Below are 19334 nucleotides of genomic sequence, written 5' to 3' on the forward strand. Positions count from 1 at the left end.
TTATTTTAAAGTGCGGGACTTTTACAATGTTGTCTGTCATACTTTTTCTATGAGAAAAATAATTAAAATTGCAATTATTCACAATGCTAACATTTAACACTATTTTTCCAAAAGTGAACTTTTGTTCGTTCATTCATTCATTCATTTTTTTCAATAAATATTGAACATCTACTTGGTGTTAGATACTGTATTTAATGCTGGGAATCCAGAGATAGAAGACCTAGTCCTCGACATCCAAGTGCTTATTATTTATCAAACTTGGGTTATACAGATGTCTGGAGAACAAAACAGGGCAGCTTACAGAGAATACTTGAAACTTCAGGATAAACATTATCATCTTCAACAAAGATTAATTTTATTTCAGGACAAATAAATTAAAATGTTTTTATGTTAAGCCATATATATGCATTCTATGGAATCAAATGTAAATTTTATATATATTTTTAAGGCTAAGATAGTAGATATGAAAGTAATGTAGGATTTCATGCAAGCTGCGAGTCTGGTACAATTTCCTCTGCCATTGGATGTATTCTGAGGGAAAGTTTAAGAAGTGTCCATTACCCATGGCTATTACTTAACATTATACTGAGGGTGGAAGACCAATGCAATTAGAGAAGATAAAGAAATTGGAGACATATAAACTGTAAAAGTGTGGATCATATATTACTGCTCTCATACAATCTGATTTTGCACCCAGAAAAAATCAAAGTAAACTAAAATTTTTACAAAAACATAATAATTCACAGAGGTAGCAGAATATAAAATTAATATATAGAAATAACTAGGTGCCAAATACGGAGGATGAGACTTTTGAGTTCAATCTTAAAGGACAAAGAGAAATTAGTCAGGCCAGGAAGGGTTAGGAGTAGAGCTGTGAAGGGAGTAGGATGGAAGGACAGCTTGGGTAAAGGAACAGAAATATGAAAGAACATGGCATACTAAGGAAAACCAAGAAAATGCCGTAAGTTTATGATACACGTGAGTAAGGGTTGTGAGGTAAGACAAGGGAAATAGGTAAGGGAGAGATTGCTAAGGACCTTGTTTAAGGAATATGGATTTTACCTTAAAGTCAGTAAAGATTTTGATGTGAGGCGCAATGTCACTGATTTGAATTTTAGAGAAGCCATTCTAGCAATCTTGTGGAAGATGGATCGAAAAGGAATAAAATCTCAAAGCTGGGGAGCAAGTAAGGGTTTACCACAAAAACTGAGGAGGAAAATTATAATATGGGATGGAATTGGAGCAGTGTGTGCTTGTGGAGAAGACGGAGTTAGCTCTGAGAGATGTTCTAGGGGTAGAATGTTAGGATTTCAGGACTTGATCACCAGCTGGATTGAGGGAAGAAGGAAATAGAATGGAGAGCAACTTCTGTGTTTCTAGTTTTGGTGATTATTTGATTGTTTCTACATTTGGACGGTGGTACAAATCACCTTGGTGGGAAACACAGTAGGAGCAGTGGACTAAAGAAACCATGTAGAAATGACTGTAGTTATAATAAACCATATTGGTTTTCAAAGTCCTTTTAGGAGCGTATGGGTCTTCATTACACCTCTTCAAGGCTGCTAATTTCCATATGAGGAAATTCTAACAAACTTTACAGAGTCATGTGGTTCATCTAGTCAACAGTGATGACAAAAATGGACCCAAAGTCACATAGCTAAGAGCGACAGTGAATCACACTGTTCTGCAAACCAATCATCTAACCAAGACCCTATTTTATCTCCTTATAGTGCAGTGACTAAGGTTCATACCGAGAAATATTGAAATGTTTTATGAATAATTGAAGGAAAAGTAAGTTATCTTTAACATTATGTTAATATTAAGTATGTTACATCATACCCAATTCTTGGTAAAGTGGGAATAATTCATAGGTAGCACAACAGTTACTTTTATCTTAATGTGAAACAAAACAGTTGTCCTACAGAAATTTCCCAATGGTACCTAAAAGCATTAATATGAGATTTAAAATGACCAACTAACAGAAAGATATTGAAAGGAAAGCTTACTTGATGTTCAGAATGACTGAAGACCAATGACTCCTAAATAAATCTACTTTGAACTTTTGCTGTAATAGTTCTTAGAGTATAAAATTAAGCATAAAATGAGTTGTCTGTGATAGTGAAAGAAATCACTGAAAGTACTAAAAAGATCTTTAATAAAACACCGTTTAACTAGTCTGATGACACTTATTTGTACAAAATAATTATGAACTTTTACTCAATCCTCATTTAAAAATAATAAAGTCTTAAGACCCTTAGATTATCTATATATGCATCTATATCTGTATTTATCTATTCTCCTTAATGTCATTTCAGATATTACATAAGCTTCTACTCAAGAATAATGAAGAGGAAATTCACTTAAACAATATTTTCTCTGGGTTGAAATCTGTTAAAGGAGTTAATCAAGAAAATTTAATCACTAATTTATTTATCCTGATTGCTACCTTTCCTTAGTAATAGCATAATCAAAGATATACTTTGCTAAAATTAAGCCTTATCATCAGAAAGATTATATCCACCCACTACTCAATCTGTTTGATATGAATCATCTATGCTAATTAGCTTATTATATGATGCCAGGCAAGGAATCTTACTTCTTTGGGGCCTCAATTTCCTCATCTGTAAACGTACTTATTCAGTAATTTTTTTTTATAAAGACATCACACACCCGCACCAATCATAATGACTAATTGCAGCACTAATTCTCAAGCAGGGGGCACATTAATATGCCTGGAATGGGGTGAAACAACATGGCTTGGAAAACCCCACCAACCACTCTGATACCAAATGAACTAGATCCTTGCCACTCCAAGTGTGGTCCTGGAACATCAACATTGGCATCACCTGGAAGCTTTTAGAAATGGGAAAACTTGGGCTCCAATGGTACTACTGAATCAGATTCTGGACAGAACCTAAAGCAATTTGTATGTGCATTAAAGTTAGTGAAGCACTGACCTAGCTCTTCTAGCTCTAGCATGTCATAATTCCATGATTTCACAGATGGCTTCCTCAAGGCCAACCAATAAATACATTTATCAGTAGAAAGCCCCCAGGAGAAAGGAATAATAAAGATCGCAGCAGAAATCAACAGCAAATAACACTATTGAGAGAAACCAGTGAAACCCAAAGTTGGCTCTCTGAAAAGATCAACAACATTGACAAATATTTAGCTATACTGACGAAGACAAAAAGAGAAAAGACTCAAATTACTAAAATCAGAAACGAAGAGGAGACATCACTATTGACCTTACAGAAACAAAGAGGATTATAAGGGAATACTATGGGCAACTGTATGCCAACATATTAGGCAACCTAGATGAAACAATTTCTAAGGACAATTTCTAAGACAGATAAACTACCTAAACTGACTCAAGAAGAAATAGAAAATCTGAATAGAACTATAATAAGTAAAGATATTAAATTCATAATAAAAAACACACCCCATAAAGAGGCCAAAACCAGATGGCTTCACTACTGAAGTTTACCAAACATTTAAAGAATTACTACCAGTTCTTCACAATTCCAAAAAACAGAGGAAGAGGAAACACTTCCCAACACATTCTATGAGACCAACATTATCTGAGACCAAAATCAGACAAAGACATCGTAAGAAAACTACAGATTAGTATCTCTTGTTAATATAGATGCAAAGCCCTCAACAAAATACTTGCAAACCAACTCTAGCAACATACAAAAAGGATTATACAATATGACCAAATGGTTTCTTAGATGACACCAAAAGCAAAAACAACAGAAAAAATAAACTGGACTATACTAAAATTAAAAACATTTGCACTTCAAAGGACATCATTCAGGAAAAAAAAAGCCCATAGAATGGGAGGAAAAAATATAAATCAGATCCAGTATCCAGAATATGTAGAGAACTCCTACAATTCAACAATGAAAGACAAATACAGCAAGTCCCCTACATATGAACCTTCAAGTTGAGAACTTTCAAAGATGCAAACGTGCATTCCCATGTCCAATCATGTAAGTTAGCTCAGACGTCTGTGAGATTACTGTACTGTAAGATTAAAAATGTTTTCCTTATTTTTTGTGTTTGTTTTTTTATGTATTAATGTGAGAAAAGTATTATAAGCCTATTACAGTACAGTACTATATATCTGACTGTGTTAGTTGGACACCTAGGCTAACTTTGTTGGACTTAATGAACAAATTGTACTTACAAGCACACTCTCAGAACGGAACTCGTTTGTAGGTAGGGGACTTACTATTACCCAGTAAAAAAGAATGAGCAAAGGATTTCAATAGACATTTCTCCAAAGAAATACAAATGGCAGGACTTCCCTGGTGGCACAGTGGTGAAGAATCTGCCTTCCAATGCAGGGTACACTGGTTCAAGCCCTGGTCTAGGAAGATCCCACATGCTGTGGAGCAGCTAAGCCCGTGCACCACAACTACTGAGCCTGCGCACCACAACTACTGCAGCCCATGCGCCTAGAGCCCGTGCTCCGCAACAAGAGAAGCCACCGCAATGAGAAGCCCCTGCACCACAACAAAAAGTAGCCCCCGCTCGCCGCAACTAGAGAAAGCCGGAGAGCAGCAACAAAGACCCAACGCAGCCAAAAATGTAAATTAAAAAAAATATATTGATAATTATTGAAGTTGGGTGATGGAAACGTTAGGGTTTCTTATGCTACTCTCTCTACTTTAAGTACTTGAAAAATCTCATAATTAAAAATAAAAAAGAGAGGAGCTTCCCTGGTGGCGCAGTGGTTGAGAGTCCTCCTGATGATGCAGGGGACATGGGTTCGTGCCCCAGTCCAGGAAGATCCCACATGCCGCGGAGCGGCTGGGCCCGTGAGCCATGGCCGCTGAGCCTGCGCGTCCGGAGCAGCGGGAGAGGCCACAACAGTGAGAGGCCCGCGAACCAAAAAAAAAAAAAAAGAAAAGAAAAAAGAGGTTCTGCTTTCTCTTGCTTCAGGACAAGGTTTAACTGCTAGCCTCCAATAAGAGTCTAGTGCTGCTTTCTTCCCTGAACATTACCAATATTCCCGTTTTGATTGGCATTAGCATTGAAATGAGCAAGCTTATTTGGTTATTTAAATTCCAAAACCATTGTCTATGTACTCTTACTTATTCTTCGTCAGGTATTGTGGAACAATAAGAAATCAATCAATTTCTCTATTTATCTAAGCCCTCACTTCCTAACACAGAGCTCCTAAAACCTAGTAATTTCCCAAGTGATAAGGGCATCTTTTGTTATATTTGGTTCTTGTTTCTAGTTCTGAAATAGCTCCAGAGTTAAAGGTATTATAAAAGGAGCATCTTTGTTATTTATAACAAGTCCCTTTCAAACACAGAGTTTATGCTAATGAGGTGAATTTTAGAAAGCCCCTAAGGATGGGAAGGCTGGTTGCCAGGGGGAACCAGTGGTGTGATAAGAGGATTGGAACTTTCAGCCATTCCCTCCCCCACCTCCAAACCCAGGGAGGGGGGACAGGCTGGAGAAAGAGCTCAAACATCAAAGACCACGATTTACTCAATGATGCCTACATAATGAGGCCTGCATAAAAATCCTCAAGAAAAGTGTTCAGAGAGCTTGTGGTCAGTGAACACATCGAGCTGCTGGGAGGGTGATGTGCCCAGAGAGAGTATGGAAGTTTCATGCTCCTTCCCACATACTTTGCCCTATGCTTCTCTTCCATCTGGCTGTTCTTGAGTTGTGTTCCTTTATAATACACCTGTACTTTAGCAAGTAAACTCTTTCCTTGAGCTGTGTGAGCCAGTCTAGCAAATTATAAAACTTAAGGAGGGGTCATAGAAACCTCTGATTTATAGCTGGTTGGTAAGAAGGACAGGTGACAGCCTAGACTTGTGATTGGCATCTAAAGTGAGGGGGCATCTTGTGGAGTCTGTGTTAACCCCAAGTAGACAGTGTCAGAATTGAACTGGTGTTGGAGAACTGGTGGGTGTGGGAAAACTTCCCCACACATTCAGTGTCAGAAATGTTGTGAGCAATAGAGGAAAACACTTTTCTTTCAGGTATCCATTTCTCTAATCTTTAAAAAATGTCCGTTTCTAATTCCAGCTTGCCCAAGAGTTCCTAAGAAACCACACTTTCTTCTTCTTCACTGCCCTCCCATATCATAATACAATCAATTTTAGTTTGGGAAAGTTTCCCAAACATCTTCAAGTACCTTTACCTGAAGAATTCTGCACCACAGAAGAATACCCAGATATCTGGGAACATCTAGAAGTTGGGACAATAGTCAGTCTTCTCTGTTTTGATGCAACGTAAGAAACTTAGGTGATAAGTACAAATTCAGGAATTCCTTACTCTGCTCAATTTACTCCATAGAAATAAGTTAAATATTAGGGGGCAACACAGTGATCTAGCATAGTTAGATCTCTGATCTAGAAGAGTTAGAGCTGTCTCTCTCATATTCCCTGGGTGATATTGGAGAAATTACAAATTTCTTTATATCTAACCTGTAAGATACTGAGACAGACAATCCTCCATGGACTTCTTGTGCTACTACATGTCTTTATGGGTTGTATCAAGACTGAAAGGCTCTCAATGCTCTTTGACCCAGGCCATTTCTCAGGGTTCTTTATGCAACTGATCATCTTAAGAGAGGAGGCTTTCCTACTGCTTCCTATAAAAACAACGGTTCCCCAAACTGTGTTCCTCAGCTGCAACACTGAACCACAACGTGTGTAGCATTTTTCTAAGCAATACAGTGTCTCCCAGGTGCAACTCTGGTGCAAGAGGAACTGACACAAATGTGTTGATGCTCAGACTGCTTGCAGTGTCATGAGAAATAAAGTCTTTTGTCATGTCCTTCACCAGTATCCAAGAAATAGGCTAATTTTTTAGTTTGTAAGTAGAGTAAACCCCAACCTTGACAAAATATAGGAATAATCTCTACCCTTAACTCCTTGGAATATTGTACACTTGTGCTCCAAATGAGACAACACCAAAAGTAATATAGTTAAAAGCATGATAAATTCCAGTATAGGATTTGAGGCAGACCCTAAATATGAAATTCACAGAAAACATGGAAGAAAGTATTCCAAATGGGGAGAATGGGTATGTGAAGTGAGGTGAAGGAAATAAGAATGGTGTGGGGAGTTCTTCCTGGGGAGAACTGGAAAACAGGAAAGGTAAAGTCAAATGACAGGTCTCTAAAACTAGACCTGCATGTCCAGGAAGCAGGCAATGGGAACCAATGTAGGTTTTGAGCAGGGAAGTCACATGATTAGAACTTTGTTTCAGGATGATTAGTCTGAAAGGTTTATGCAAAGAGAATCTGAAGAAGTTGGGGGAGAGGATCAAAATGGCTTCACTTGAAGAACTGGACCTGTTAAGGATACAGAGGAGTCGAGAATAACCTAAAGTTTTTGCCCTGTGAGCCTCGAATACTGTGCTGAAAATGGAAATGAAAAAAACTGAATAACTGTTTTGGAAGTAAGGGGTAAAATCAGCTTGGCTTTGGATACAATAAAGGATACAATGATGTAGAAGCATTTGAAACATAATTTTCATCACATAGTTGTAAATACAAACTAAAGTTTGGGTTGGGATAATCACTAGCCAAGGGATAATAGTACCAATGATTCGAAATAAGATGTTTCCATCAGAGGAGATGGTTTAAAGAGAAATAGACGGATGCAAGGTAACTGGCCTTTAAAGGGTGCCAACAGTTATAGGCTAGGAACAGAACACAACATACTGGCATTGCTGGAAGAGCTCTTTTGCTTATATCTTGGTAGATAGAGCTGAAATGGATATACACCAGAGAGGCACTACGGGATACTGGACTATCTTTCAAATTAAAGGTCACAACCCCTTAGTCGGGTATAAAAATCGATTTAGTATGTCCTACAGTGTAAGGTTATACGTTGTTTCATGAAACTTTTGTTCTAGATATTTAGAAATAAATGATGTGTGTATGGAATTTTGATGAAAAAGTATTTTTGAGAGCCAACTAGGTTTGAACTTTGGTATAGTGGTTAACAGCACAAGCTCTGGAGCTAGTCTGTTGGACTTTGAACTCTACTTGAACTCTTCCCCTGGCTGTGTAACCCTAGGCAAGTTCCTTTTCTCTTTTCTTTCATTTTTTTTTGCACTTATTATTTTGAGACAATTATAGATTCACATACAGTTGTAAGAAATAGAGAGATACTGTGTACCCTTAACCTAGTTCCCCCAAAGGTAACATCTTGAAAAACTAGAGTAACTTATCACAACCAGGATATGACACTGAACTGTATCACAAGGATCCCTCACTTTGACCTTTTACAGCCCACAAGCACTTCCCTCCTGTCTCCTACCCCCTTATAACCCATAGCGACTAATCTGTTTTCCATTTCTGCAGTGCTGTCATTTCAAGAATGTTATATAAATGGAATCATACAGTATGTAACTTTTAAAATTGGCTTTTTTTCACTCAGCATAGTTCATGAGGGATCCATCTAGGTTATCAATAGTTCGTTCCTTTTTATTGCTGAGTAGTAATCCACTGGGGAAGTTTCTTAACTCTGTAGACCTTACTTCCTTCATCCATAAGATAATGATAGGGTTTTGAAGATTAAACAAGTTCATGTATGTTAATCATTTAGAAATGCTTGGGATGTACTACGAATAAAAAATTGTGGGACTTCCCTGGTGGCACAGTGGTTAAGAATCTGCCTGCCAATTTAGGGGACACAGGTCGAGCCCTGGTCTGGGAAGATCCCACATGCCGCAGAGCAACTAAGCCCGTGTGCCACAACTACTGAGCCTGCGCTCTAGAGCCCACGAGCCTAGAGCCCACGCTCTGCAATAAGAAAAGCCACAGCAATGAGCAGCCTGTGCACTGTGACGAAGAGTAGCCCCTGCTCGCCACAGCTAGAGAAAGCCGACGCACAACAACAAAGGCCCAACACAGCCAAAAATAAATAAATAAAAACAATTTTTTTAAAAAGAATAAAAAATTGTTAGCTATCAAAATTATTATGGTCCTCCATAAGTAAGTTTAAAATTTTTATTTAATTTAAAATAAACCTTCATTGAATGTCTATGTGATACAGTGCTAGATGCTAAGAAAATTTCTTAGATATGTTCCTTCCATTTTTCAGAACGGTGGACATCAAGTCTCAACTCACAAAATATATCAAGGAACCAGTAAGCCATCTTGATGAGGTATTATTTCATAGAAGTTATATTATTTCCCTAATTCAAGTAATGTCCCAGCCACTCCAATGCTCAGAGAGATGAGTAATCTGGGCAACTGCAAGTTCACATAATCGGTTTAAAAGGTTTGTAGTAAGTACAGATAGGAATTCAATATTTATTGAGAAGCTAAAGGTAGTAAACCATGTGCTTTTATTATTTCATTTAATCTTCATAATTTTCTAGTGAGTTTCAAAACTTTTAGACCTAAATTAATAGCATATAATGAGATGAGATGTGAGATAATTGATCAATGTTGTAAGCATGATACAATTCCACCCTAAGAAGACATTTCATATTCTACCAGACGGGAGTTACAGACACATTGACTGTAAAACCAGCCATCACTGTAAGAAATCAGTTCACCAGAAAAACCTTCAATCTTGCCAAAATCAAAACAAAATAAAAGAAAAACCAAACCCCAAAGCTAACAGTTCAAATCTGTGACCTCCTAGAGTTTGTTATTTTAAAAAGCAGATTTTCAGGAGGCTGGAAGCCAGTGTTAACACATTTCCTATTAAAAAGCCACCTCTTATGAGACAACCATAACAACAGATAAGAAACAGAATTAAAACAGCTCAGCAGTGAAGGTCTCCTGAGAAGATCTGAGCCTACATACATCAGCAGCTTTCTCCGGTTCGGACTGCAGGCTCCTCCCCAGACCCTGAGCTGCTCTGGGTATTACATGTGGATAATACTCCATAACTCATGTTCATTCTTGTTACAAGTACTCATTTACAAAAACCCTAAGTTATGTAAACAGTAAAATTCTAGCATTTCATATAACTGAAATGAGAAGAGATGTAGAAAATTGTATAAAAAAGACAAGGATGAAATGACTCCAAAAAAGTTAACAAGTAAAAGCCATTTTCCTTCCCCCTTCCTTCCCCTTCTGACTTTATTTTTTTAAGCTATATTCCAGAAAGACTTTTCTATAAGTAAGTTCTTGGCCAACATTACCATATACCACTTTACTGGTAATCTACTAAGATCATCAAAGTAACACAATTTACATCTTCTTACATGCACCCCTATGTTCATAGCAGCACTATTTACAGTAGCCAAGACATGGAAACAACCTAAATGTCCAACAACAGATGAATGGATAAAGAAGATGTGGCACATATATACAATGGAATACTATTCAGCCATAAAAATGAACAAAATAATGCCATTTGCAGCAACATGGATGTAACTAGAGATTATCATACTAAGTGAAGTAAGTCAGAGAGAGAAAGACAAATACCATATGATATCACTTATCTGTGTAATCTAAAATATGACACAAATGAACTTGTCTATGAAACAGAAACAGAATCAGGGACATAGAGAGCAGTCTGGTGGTTGCCAATGGGGAGGGGGTGTGGGGAGGAATGAACTGGGAGTTTGGGATTAGCGAATGCAAATGGGTATATATAGAATGGATAAACAACAAGGTCCTACCGTATAGCACAGGGAACTATGTTCAATATCCTGTGATTAACCATAATGGAAAAGAATATGAAAAAGAATGTATATAAGTGTATAAGTGAGTCACTTCACTGTACAGCAGTAATTAATACAACATTGTAATTCAACTATACTATAATAAAAAAATTCACACATCTTCTGGGGGTTTCCCTTTTTGATTTCACCTATGACAATCATTCACAAAAATTCCAGCAAAAAGAAATGAAAAGGAGGAGGCTGACTCTTAGAGTAGGCTTGATTCTTGCAGTAGTACCTTGTATCAAAGAAATAGAATTTTGCCAGGGCTAAGTCATAGGGAAGAAGTTTCTAAGAAGGGCACAGATTTGTTGGCCTATATGCAGCATTTTTCTTTAGTACGTAGTCTATTAAAGGAATCAAAACCTTAAACCTATCTAGTGCCTGGTAAATAATAATAATAATAATAATAATGATAATGGCAGCTAACATCAGTACTCACTGAATGAATCAACACTGTCCTCTTTTCTTTCTTGTCTATGAACTGTCAATCAACTAGACAATACTGATCTGCCTTTTCATCAAAATACATGTAACTAATTATATTAAAAGTAGAATCAAAGATGGAATAAAAAGATAGTTTGACTATAGGAAATGAGATGAAACTCAGGATAAGTTACTCATTCAAAGTAAAGTGCTGAAGAAGAAACTATTGGGCATCACTGGAGAGAGAAAACTGCCTTAGTTTTTTGTCTGGTGTGACCAAATCTACGGAGGACAGTACTGTCCTAAGTCTGATACGAATACCAAGAAGTTTAAGACAATCTCTGCTCTCAAGGATTTTACACTTTAACTAGGAATGTAAACACACAAGAATTAGAGAACAAGTAAAAAGCCTTAGGCTCCAAGTTCTGCAGGATTTGAATGAATGGAGAAATGAACTGGGCCAAAGCTGTCAGGGAGCGCTTCACAGAGCTCTCATCTAGACTAAATGGGGATGTAGGGGGCACAGGGGGAGGGAGAAGGGAAGTAAGTGCTCCGGGTGGGATGTCACAGGAACAACGCAGGAGAGGAGGCTGAGGTCAGCTCATGCAGTCAGTGAAAAGGCCAGTGTGGACAGAGTGGTGGGTGTGCGTGTGCTAGGAGAGCATACACTGAGGCTGGGGGACTTGTAGGTGCCCAGCCAAAGTGGGAGAATGTAAAATGATAAAGTGGAGCCAAACTTCAATTTTTCTATCTTTATTATAAAATGTGTAAATCACCTTGAGATCCCTAAAGTTAGGTGCCAATTATAGAAGAAATAATTATCGGTTTGGGGAACCTTCATGCATTTGAACATATGTGCTACTTTTCAAGGTAATTCCACCAGAAAGGAATGCTATTACATGACCAAGCTCAAAATGACTTAATGTTCTGGGAAATCTACAAATCAGAGCAACATTCCAGGTACTTGAAGTTCCTGGGATCTGTTTGTTTTTAAACTGCTTGTTCATGGTAATACATATAGATATATATATTTCTTTTCATGAATGATAAAAAATTTACATCTTCCTAACACATGAAAAAACAGCCATAGAAAAATGATATAATCTTGAAATAAAGTCCCCTTTGAACATATTAGTATCTTAAAGGAACAGCATAAACATATATTAATCCCACTTTACTTGGAACCAGAAAGATAAAGATTTTTAAATGCAAGACTCTGAAAACCTAATCCTGTGCGAAGTACCTGCATGGAAAATCTGGCGAATATGCTTACTGCTCCAGTTACAGTCATGGGAAATAAAACCTAAAGCGGACACGTCCTCTTATGGAAAACAATCAAAAGGTGGTTAGAAGATTAAAAAAAAAAAGAAAAGAAAAAGAAAACTGAAAGATGTTGGTGTGGCACGCACCTTCTGTATCATCGCGCATTTGCTCCACCAAATCTGTCAAATCCTCCCAAGAGTCTTTGCAAACAGCAAAAAGAAAGGAAAAGAAAGATAAAATGTCATGCAAGCCAAGAAAGAAAAGTGTTATTAAAAACAAGGTTTCAAAAGGGATAACTGAAAGGGAGATGCCTAGAACTCTTTGGGCTTAACTCAGAGATTAGCAGTGAAAAGCGCTGGGAACATACCCAAAGAGGAATGTGACACTAACCGAGCAGAAATATCAACTATGACTGTTAATAGGTCTCAAAGCTAAGATTAATAATTTCAAGGCTTCTAATTTCACAGATTTTCTATGGGATCTGTATATCCCATAAATAACAGACTTTATTTTCCCACTGAAAATCAAGATGAGACTCTGTATTCTAGTGTACACAACACTGACCTCATTCAGTATTTCTTTTGATCCCTTCAGTGAAGCTAAAAAAACATGTGGAATGTTTTTTAGACTCAGGCCAAATATCATGATGCAAAACTAGTGACTTTTCCTAAAACAACCAAAGAATACCCTAAATACCTTTCCCGAGCCTTCCACCCAAACAGCTCTCCTTCCCCCAAACAAAAATAAAGGAAAAGTTGCTGTTTTGAAGATAAATCACTTATAATTCAAAAAAGACAGATGTTTATTCAGTTAAAAGTATAGTACTCTCTCTCCCCTCTTACTATAAACTCAGTGTTCTTGTATACAGAATATTCCATGTGAGACAAAAGGACACAGATGTCACGATTACAAATATAATAGATACTTTATTATAGTGTCTTCTAATAGTGTCTTAAAGCTGTAAGATCATTATCTGTTCTGAAATGAATTTTGAGAACCTATAGAAATTTTTTAAAAAATGGATTAGGTTCATCCTTCAGTAACTCTGAAACCATGGTATTATACACAACTGCAATATTCATAATTAAACCCACCAAATCATGTGAATTTTATATGTGTAAATACGCAAATACAAATAAAGGTAAGTTCTCAGAGGATGAAGCGTAACAGAAATGACAAAATGGGCAAAGAATACTTTGCCCATGACAAGCCCTCTTTCTTGAAAAATTTATCATGGAAGCCAGCATAGGGTCTGAAGCAATAACTTGGAGTAATGATCCAGAAAAAGAATTTATCATTTGTCCTACTCACTAGTTCATTATATTAACACTGTAATTAAACTGGTCAACTTTGGTTCTCACGTGGCATAGTGATTTTCAAGTGGAATGTAAGCATTCATTCTAATGTGAAATATATGTTCAGTTATCCTGTAAAGACGTGCAAAAAACCCCACAAATATATAAAAAGTTAAAATTTAAATTCAGAAAACAGGGAAGCAGATGGGGATCTAGTAAAGTGATATGTGATTAAAATGAAACTTTTTTGAAAACTACATATATAGAGATTATTGGTTAGGTCAGACACAAAGATAAGCAATATAAAAAGTAATATAAAAGGTAATATAAAAAGAATGCAAGTACCTATACCCTATTACACTTGTACCGTTCCCCAATTCAAAAGTTTAGAAATCAATGACTTAGAAAACCAAGCACAGGAGTACAGCTCAGAGAACCAGGATTAAATTCCTAACTTCTGTCAACATCCCAAGCAAGTCACTTTATAAACAGAGGTAGGAGAACATGATAGTTCAGAGAACAGACTCAGGAGCTGGAACACCCGGGCTCACGTCCCAGCTCCACCCCTTACTGTTTGTATGACCTTGGTCCAGGTACTTCATCTGTTTTTCCTCAGTCAGTTTCCTCATCTATAAACCATGGACGAGAGGATTACCTATCTTACAGCCCTGCTGCAAGGAGTAAAAAGAGTAAATACAGGTCCAAAATCTTTTAGCTGAATATTTTCTGGCCAAATGTATTCTGAAAGGCAGAATTTTATTTTTTTTAGAAAGGTAAAACGGCATATACCGAGGCCAACATGTAGAACCAGCAGGGCCTGAGACAGCACTTCACAAGCAAGCACATCAGCATTTCTGCAGGACACATATGGATATTCAGATTAAATAGGATAAAGACTATAAATAGCCTGAAGTAAATTCAGGTCATGTTTTAGCATCAAATGAGTTCAGGCAAATTTATGAAAAATGCTTTTGGCTTTAAGAGCTTTTTTTTGGATTTATGTCTAGAACACTTAGAAAGTATCTCATACAGAAAAAGCACAATATTATTATTTTACAATGAATTTGTGTTAAAAGACATCATATATATATATTTGCATATATGATTTTCAAGTATAATCCTCTGAAAATATAATATGTTACAGATTTATATTATGTAGGATTATAGATTCATAAGAATATTCTTTTAACGATCATGTTAGTTTGCCATACAGACTTGCCATGTGACCTTGTGAAAATCCGTAAGGTGACTTCCTATTTTATTCTTCATTTCTTTAACTAAAAACTACATTTGTCACCTAATAAAAGTCTACTCTATTAAAGCAAAATATAAAGAAACTCCAAGATTTGTGCAAAGAAGAGCTCAGGAAAGTGAATTTCTAGTTGGAAATGGGTGTGGGTACAAGGGATCTCTCTGATTTTCCCCTTGGCATGGGCCACCTAGAGCACTTTTCTGTTCCAACCAGACATATTTTGTTTTGTTTCTAAAACAACATTTAAAATTATGAGTGTCAGAGTGATGGAATCAATTTAAAAGAGCCCTCCTCCCCAGAAAGGTAAAAGGTATGTTTTCTCCTTTTAAAGTTGTTACCCACTTTACCTTGGCATGCTCACAGTTTTATTGTAATAAAGAATGGATACCATAATGCTCTTTTATAACCCCCAAAGAAGGATTTATAAAAGATTTTTTAAAATTGTGCCCTCTGGAATATGTTCAAATTATTAAAACAACAACAATAAAAACAAAAGTATGTAATACATGAATCAAAGAGGTGGGTGGCAGCATGACCAACTCTTCTCTTTCCCAGAACATTTCCTTTTCCTAGGGATAATACTTTGTTGACTTGAGCATGTTTTGCCTGGTCTAAAAAACTATATTACCTTTCATTTGTATCATAATACATATTCACAAATTGCAAAGAAGCATAATCTAAAGCCTTGCTGGTTGATACAAAAGATAGGTCTGGATTAAAATTTTGCTCTAGATAATGCATAGTGCAGAGCTGTAGCAATCAGAATTGTGCCAGATGTGCACTATATTAAAGTGAATGGTAAAGGGGAGCTTCCAAAGTTACTCTGGCTGAACAGACACCCTCAGTTCACTCAAAACACTGACTCATAAGGAAAGGAGTGCATACCTTATAAATGCCAAGTGGATTGTCACAGGGTGTGGTGCCATGAGACCAATGCAGTGTCAGGACCACCACTCCACTCTAAACGCTTGGATTTAAAGCAGTTAAAAATGCTGCTCCTAACAGACTCTATCATCTTATTTTTAAGATGCATATGAACAAAGACATCTTTTAAAGTCAAGAGATAAGAGACAGGCTGGAACTATACAAAGGCCCTGAATTAGGAAGCATAGGTTATTTGAGGTTCACTGAACCATTTCCCGGCTAAACATGGAGACTAATTTACTTAGCTCTGGAAATATTTAATTAGGTGGTACTGTAAAATAGTTGTTCTTACGGTACGTGGTGACTCAATGATGATGCAGTGTGGTCTGGTAAAAGAGGGCCTAGCTTTGACACTGGACCCTGCATAGCTACTTCTTTTTTCTCTCCATGAGGGAGAGCTGAAGCTCCATCCCTCCTGAGAAGCACTGGAATAGACTCAAAGTGCTTCTCCATTGTTTATGTACCCAGGCTTGTGAGATCTCTCTTCTCGATATGTTCTCTCTTCAGGAGTATTATTACTATAGACAAGGGAGTTGCAGTCAAGTTTAGAGACAAAAGCAACCAAGTTACACTGTCTCCTTGAGGCTAGGTGTCTTTGATTTAGAGTGTTACTTTTTAAAAGTTTACTAGAGTTTCTTGAGAGTTTCTTGAGGGCACAGCCTTCCTGAAGCCCCAACCACTGATCACAAATAACTCTGAAGGACTGTTGTGAAAGTGAATGTTAATTAATTTAAAGTACTTAGCAAATCACAGGTACTCAATGTCAACTTTACATTTATAAGAAACCAATATGTGCCCTGTATTTTGATTTGGCTACAAACTGGAGTCCTCTAAGTATATTTGCCATAATTATTCAAAGGAAATAGAGGTAATGGGATTGGGAAAACAAACAAACAAACAAACAAAAAACTAAACTAACTATTAAACACAGGGAAAGAACATAAGTCAGTGTAAGTAGAACAAGGACAAATTTAGCAGCTGAGACACTGCTAAACAATAATATAATTAGGTTGGTAACCTAATAATAAATATTAGCAGAGGAACTGTCAAGCTAACTTAAAAAAAATGCTAAGAGGGCCTGCTATAATAAACCAGTAATTTAGGCCAAGGTCTATCTTCTCCTCAAAGTATAATAAAAAACAAAAATATCTGCAAAGAAATACAAATGGTCCTGGAAAAGGTAATATTAAGTTACTGTGGGGCTTCCCTGGTGGCGCAGTGGTTGAAAGTCCGCCTGCCGATGCAGGGGACATGGGCTCGTGCCCCGGTCCGGGAAGATCCCACGTGGCGTGGAGCAGTTGGGCCCGTGAGCCATGGCCGCTGAGCCTGCGCATCCGGAGCCTGTGCTCCGCAACGGGAGAGGCCCCAACAGTGAGAGGCCCGCGTACCACCAAAAAAAAAAAAAAAAAAAAAAAAAGTTACTGTGACACTGTGATTTATAATAAGAAATATATCTTTGGTTTTCATGCCCAGTCCCTGACAGAGGCCTCCTGAAACCGTATAAATTCCTCAGTGCTAAGAACAGTAGGAGCATCTTTTGTTCTAATCAGGTGACTCTGGGTGGCTCCTGAATGGGATCTGGTTCCCATCATTAGAAGCTTGGAATTATCAGCAACACTCCCCCACCTCTCTGAAGAGACGAGAGGGGCTGAAAATGGAGTTAAAAATTGGTCTTATCCATGTGAGGAAGGCTCCTTAAAATCCCAATAGTATGGGGTTTGAAAGCTTTCAGGTTGGTGAACACATTCACACACGGGGAGGGTGATGCATTCCAACTAGACAGGGACAGAAGCTCCTGCGCTCTGGGCCCTCCCAGACCTCACCCTACGTATCCCTTCATCTGGCTGTGCATCTGTTTCCTTTATCATATCCTCTAATAAACTGGCAAACGTTAAGTTAAGTGTTTCCCTGAGTTCTGTGAGCTCTTTAGCAAATAACTGAATATAAGAGAGAGGTCATGGGAATCTGTGATTTGTAGCCCAGCCAGAGAGAAGTGGTGGGTGACCTGGGGCCCTACAACTTGCATTTGGCAGCTGAAGTGTTACGGTTGTGGGCTGGGAGGGAACAGTCTTGAGGGTCTGAGCCTTTGATCTGTGGGATCTGATGTTATCTCCAGGTAGACAGAGTCAGAAAGGAGTTAAATTGTGGGACACCCAGCTGGTGTCATGGAATTGCTTGGCATTGGGAAAAATCCCACACATTTGGTGACAAGAAGTGTCGGAAGTGAAGTGTTCTGTGTGAAAGTAAAAGAGAGACACAAGAGGAGGAATGCAGGTTTTTCCAATACAGTTATCAACATTTGAGCCGTTTAATATTTGCTGAGCACGAACGGGGAGCACAGGGCTTTCGAACGGGGAGCACAGGGCTTTACTAAGGCAGTTAGGACAGTTAATCTGTACAGAAGAGACAAAGATGAAGTATCCACAGACACTGCCCTTGAGGAGAACTATGTAACTATGACACAAGGTAAAAAGGGATTGGTATTAGATAAAACAGATTCCTAAGTCAGGTGAGCAGCTAGGTGACACAGGGCCTGACGGGGAGTGAGGGGATGAAAAAAAGGGGCCTCCACTGCATCAGGAGACCCTTTGCCCTCTTGCCTGAATGGCTGCAATGGCAGAAAATAATGTCTCTGACTAACTGGACCTCAACTGGGTAGCTGCTGCCCGTAAAAGAGGACACTGTGAAATTCTCAGATAACACAGAGTACATCTCATACATACCCTAAGTTTTACAGCTCTTGGAGAAAGAAAAAGGAAATTCCAGCAGCCTTTTCATTGTAGAAAGTAAACCATAGCGATCTTAGAGAAGTGTGAAATTTCTCACTGTACAATCAACAGTAAAACGCATTCTCTTCTGCTAGGACATTGTCACTAGCTCAAAGAACCTCCCCCCCGCAAAAAACAGATAAAATATTATCATGCAGTTTGCAGTTGCTGAATCAACTGTCCTAAAACCCCACAACTGTTTCCTTTGAAAGTTCAGATTTTAATAGTGTGGGAAACCACAACCAACTGCAGTGGCAAAAGATGAAAATGAGTTGCAAAGAAGCAGCCAATATGAAAATTCATGACACCATGGCATTAAATTTTTTTTAATGTTTACTGCAGCTTGGAAATGTGTATAAAAAAAGTAAAATATATTACTATTTGACCCAGAAATTCCACTTCTAAAAATGAAATTGTTCAAGTGAAAAGTGTTCAATTTATAAACATAATGATGTACCAAAACTGTTTGGGGTAGCCTAATTTTGAAATAACCTAAATATCTATAATAAGGGAGTAAACAAATCATGGCACATCCAAACAAGTGAAGACATTAAATGAGGCAGTAGAGATTTCTATTTACTGAAGTGGAGAGAAGAACGGCAGGTCACACAAGACAGGTATGTGATGACCTTACATGCATAAAATTGTGCGAGTTTGTAAACGAACCACATGTGTATATATTAAAAAAGAGAATCAGGTTGCTAGACCTTACCAGTGGTTACTGATAGGTGCTAGAATTTT

At 37.7% G+C, this 19334-nt stretch overlaps 1 protein-coding gene across 8 annotated transcripts in view; it reads right to left on the minus strand.

The window, feature by feature from the left end:
- Positions 1 to 19334, minus strand: part of RUFY3 (RUN and FYVE domain containing 3) — an 84346-nt gene that overhangs the window by 39538 nt on the left and 25474 nt on the right. For 2 of the 8 annotated variants that reach the window (XM_060012424.1, XM_060012428.1), the window contains exon 2: positions 12501 to 12554. The exons of the other annotated variants lie outside the window; for them this stretch is intronic. In XM_060012424.1, the coding sequence (XP_059868407.1) occupies positions 12501 to 12554 (54 nt within the window). The remainder of the gene's footprint in view (positions 1 to 12500; positions 12555 to 19334) is intronic. 8 annotated transcript variants of the gene reach the window in all.

This window comes from Delphinus delphis, chromosome 5 (assembly GCF_949987515.2).
Source record: "Delphinus delphis chromosome 5, mDelDel1.2, whole genome shotgun sequence".
Classification (NCBI taxonomy): Eukaryota; Metazoa; Chordata; class Mammalia; order Artiodactyla; family Delphinidae; genus Delphinus; species Delphinus delphis.